Source organism: Quercus suber, unplaced genomic scaffold (genome assembly GCF_002906115.3).
Source record: "Quercus suber isolate HL8 unplaced genomic scaffold, Cork oak 2.0 scaffold_581, whole genome shotgun sequence".
Taxonomy (NCBI): domain Eukaryota; kingdom Viridiplantae; phylum Streptophyta; class Magnoliopsida; order Fagales; family Fagaceae; genus Quercus; species Quercus suber.
The window spans coordinates 48,420-52,220 of record NW_027070026.1 but is presented as its reverse complement, the minus strand read 5'-3'; the positions used below and the strand labels follow the sequence as shown (position 1 = coordinate 52,220).

The 3,801-nt window shown below is 35.3% G+C and overlaps 1 protein-coding gene across 1 annotated transcript; it reads right to left on the bottom strand.

Annotated features, from left to right (window-relative positions):
• Positions 1–600: 600 nt before the first annotated feature.
• Positions 601–2,583, bottom strand: LOC112024713 (gibberellin 2-beta-dioxygenase). The gene is made up of 3 exons (XM_024057344.2): positions 2,044–2,583; positions 1,586–1,934; positions 601–1,150 (listed from the first exon to the last, which is right to left on the bottom strand). The coding sequence occupies exons 1-3, from the start codon at positions 2,442–2,444 to the stop codon at positions 899–901; spliced, it is 1,002 nt and encodes a 333-aa protein (XP_023913112.1). The 5' UTR covers positions 2,445–2,583; the 3' UTR covers positions 601–898.
• Positions 2,584–3,801: the final 1,218 nt, after the last annotated feature.

Genomic DNA, 3,801 nt, shown 5'->3' with positions numbered 1-3,801 from the left:
GATAGATGTAAATAAGTGTAAGAAGATAATTTTTTACGTAACATAATAACATTAAAAAAATAATAATAATAGAGAAGAAGATACACCTGTGCCTTTTCATCTTTTTTTAATTTTTGTTTTCCATTCTTCCATTTTGAAAGAGAGGAGGTTTGGTTTTGCTCAAAATGAAGAAACAGAGGTATCATTTTCTATGAAGAAACAGGTATTAACACTGAGTCATAAGACCTTGGGAGTAATTAATGTGATTTTAGAATAGAGAAGAGGTATGGTATGATTTTTCTCAAAAACTTGGTGCCGTTGAGCCCTTAATTAGGTGATTGATATACAAGGTTCACTGGGAGAAGATTAGGGGAAAACAAAACTTGTTATTAATTGGGGTCTTCTGTACACAATTCATAAGCAAATAGCAACAATTATTTTCACAATGGCTTTCTTCATCTTTGATGTTTAGGTGTTGCTAGTGTAAATGATTGAAAAACAAACAAGTATGGTGGTATTTAATCATTGTTGTCCATTCAAGCAAACGAATCATGGTGTTGTGACACAACTTGAATTGTAAATCTATAAAATTTCACTGCTCTAATAGGTACGAAATATGGATAAGGACAAGATGATATATCATATTAATTGGTAATATCAACAACTTAAGGTCATAATGTGTGAATAGTATTCATGATGACAGGACGATGATGACGATGATACACTTGCATTAATGGTCGAAACTTGGTTGTTGCAACATTTGAACCCCAAAAAAAGTGAAAAAAAAAAAAAAAAAAATAGAAAGATAATGAACATCCTATTCGTTTTTCCATCTATGGCAAGTTGAGTCAGATTTTCAAATCTATTTTGAGCATTGAAAAACACCCTATTATCTGCTAAAATTGGGAACTTGGCCACTTCATTGGCTGGCAGTTTTCTCAAAGGGACCTAGCCTATAATCACCCAACCTTGACTTGTATGCAGACTTTTTATATTCACACCATGTGAACTCCTTGTACAAGCTTTCTTCTCCTTCTGCCACAAGTGAGGGTAAAGGTACTATCTTTTCATTTAAAGGTGGCCCTCCAAAGTAGATCATTGAAATCCTTGGGTTTGTATTATCAGCCAAAACCCTATGCTTCACACTCTTAAACCTCCCATTAGTCATTACCTGCATCAATCCCATAACCAAATGAGTAAATCTATCCGAAGCAAGGAAAAAAATAAAATAAAATAAAATAATAATAATAATAATAATAAAAAGAAAGAAGAGGAAAATAGCTAGTCATAAAAGATAATGAATGAATAGTGACAAGAAAGAGAGAGAGAGAGAGAATTATGGGATTTCAATAGTATCTTATAACCTGGGATAAGCTGTTAGTTGAAAAATAAAAAAACCTTCTTTGGAAAACCCAAAAAACTGATTGATGGCTAAGTAGTCCTTTTTTTTTTTTAGCTGAATTAAGTAGTACTCATTTTTCATTTATTATAGCTTTAGCTAATGCTAATGCAGCAATGCGTGTACGATTAAATGACATGACGTTTAAAAAATATATATCTATATATAAAAAATTGAAGAGGTTATTGAAGAGGTTGTTAAATGTACCTGCAAGGAATCACCAACATTGATGAAAAAAGAAGAGCGATCGGGTGGCACTGACACCCATGTCCCATCTCTCAGACAGATTTGAAGTCCTGAGGTGTTGTTAGATCTTAGGACAGAAATTATCTGCGGGTCTGTGTGCTCCCCAAATCCAATCAAATTTCGTCCACTCAACGCTTGGAGTTCTGGGCATGGTGGATAGTGGTTTAGCCTGAAGCAAGAGTCACTTTTCTTATTCCTCAAAAACCTGCTCAACATATTCCTTGCCTCAAGCCCCAACCCATCAGCTATCAATTCTAGTACTTCACAAGTCATTTTCTTCACAGCTGAAATATAATCATTCACAGCAGAGCTTCACCAAGAAACAAAAAGAAAAAAAAGGAAAATGTCAAAAATTTATAAACCATTAAAAGAGAGAAACAGAGGAAAATAAAAACAAAAACAGAGGACTCTGTTTTTACTGGAAAATTTCTGGGCTTTGTTGGAAAATGGAGAGTGCTTTGTGGGACATGACATCAGGATTGGTATTGAGGAGGATATATTCAATCCAACCCACGTCACCGTTTGGGCCAATTCTCTTGCTGCCATAGCCATATGGATCAGGAGGGCCTGCCCTGTCTTTCTCAGGCTGAGGCAAATTGAAGAACCTAAGGGACTCAACTTCCAACCTGGTTATGACCTCCATTGGGATTCCATGATTTACAAGCTTGAAAATCCCAAACTCCTCAAACGCCTTGACTATGAGGCTCTTGGCCTCAGGGTCTGAGAGGTCCACCACTGGAATTCCAGTGAACAAGCTGGTGGGCTTGCATGTTTTGATTAGAGAGCTATGGTTTAATGCTGGTTGAGACGCAACCACCATAGTTGTTTGTTGTTGTTGGTGTTGGTGTTGTTGTTGTTGTTGTTGTTGTTTTTGTGTCAGAGAGAGAGAGAGAGAGAGAGAGAAGGAGATGAGTTTGGAATTGGTGGGATTGGATTGTGGAGAGGGTGGTGAGCTTGTTGGGGGGTTTAAATGGGCAAAATGGGGTGAGAGAATTGAATTGGCAATGCATGAGAGGAAAGCTGGAGGGGCCCCATAGGCGGTACTTCCTAACTCTGAATAGGAGCCATCTGTCCGTGGTGTCTGCTTGGCATTTGGCTTGGCATTTGTGCAAGGATAAGTCTAATTCCAACGATTATTTCACATCATTTCTGTAGAATAAAAGTCATTGGTGTATATTAATATGATAATGATAACGTATTTCTTTTTTCTTTTTTTGAGCACAAATTTTATTCACAGTGCTTTGATGGGAAAGTGAAAGCGATGTTGTATGAATGACATACAATTAAAAAGATGTGAAAAAAATTATAAATTTTCAAAATGAAAGTAATGATTAATTAATTTAGCAAGTTACGGAAAAAGTTATAAATCTTGTTATGTTTGCACTTTGTAGTATTAAGGCTAAGTTTTTGTTTTTTGTTTTTTGTTTTGTTTTTTTATTTTTATTTTTATTTTTTGTAATTTGTGTCTTTTCATTTCAAAAGGCCAATAACTAATACAAACTATTGCGAAAAATTCAAATAATTTTTTGGACTTTGTTTATTTGTTTTTGGGTTGTAGATTTATTTGACTTTGGACTTTGTAGTTATAGGAGTGATAGGCCCAGAAGTACGTATCCGTAAAGTATATTGGACTTGGAGCCTAATTTGAGGACATTAAGTAGTCTGAGAACGGGTAAACACCTTTATGAGAGTCTATATTAATAGGTGAATAGTTGAAATCTGATCACGACCAACTAATTAGATAGTTTGAGGATAAATACTTCCTCGGCTGATCAAGGCCGAGGTCAGAAGGTATGGTCTGACATTAAGAGTAACGACTCGGACGATTCCATTGATGCGGATAAGTATCCGGAAGGAACATGACAAAAGGAATCTATGAAATATCTCAAGGGAAAGTTGCTACCACCGTATTAAATGTTCTATAGTTAACTCTTTGGTGACATTAATGTGAAAGTGATACCTGAATAGTAGTTTTCAGTCTTACAATTATTACACAAAGATTTCAGGAAGGTAGAGATAGAAGGGGAAGATAGTATAAAGGAAGGAGAGGGTAATAAAAGAAAGGAATTGAGAAATTAAGAGAAAAAACTGTAGCAATCAAGAATTGCATTTATAACCAAACTTGAGATAAATATATAAAAACAATCTCCTCGGACTGTGCCGATGACGATTTTCTT

Excerpts from the sequence above, each read along its gene's own strand:
- LOC112024713 (XM_024057344.2), bottom strand. The coding sequence starts at position 2,444 with ATGGTGGTTGCGTCTCAACCAGCATTAAACCATAGCTCTCTAATCAAA. Across the intron at positions 1,935-2,043 it reads CAAAGCCCAGAAATTTTCCA|CTCTGCTGTGAATGATTATA; the intron begins GTAAAAACAGAG and ends TTCTTGGTGAAG. Across the intron at positions 1,151-1,585 it reads ATGTTGGTGATTCCTTGCAG|GTAATGACTAATGGGAGGTT; the intron begins GTACATTTAACA and ends GGATTGATGCAG.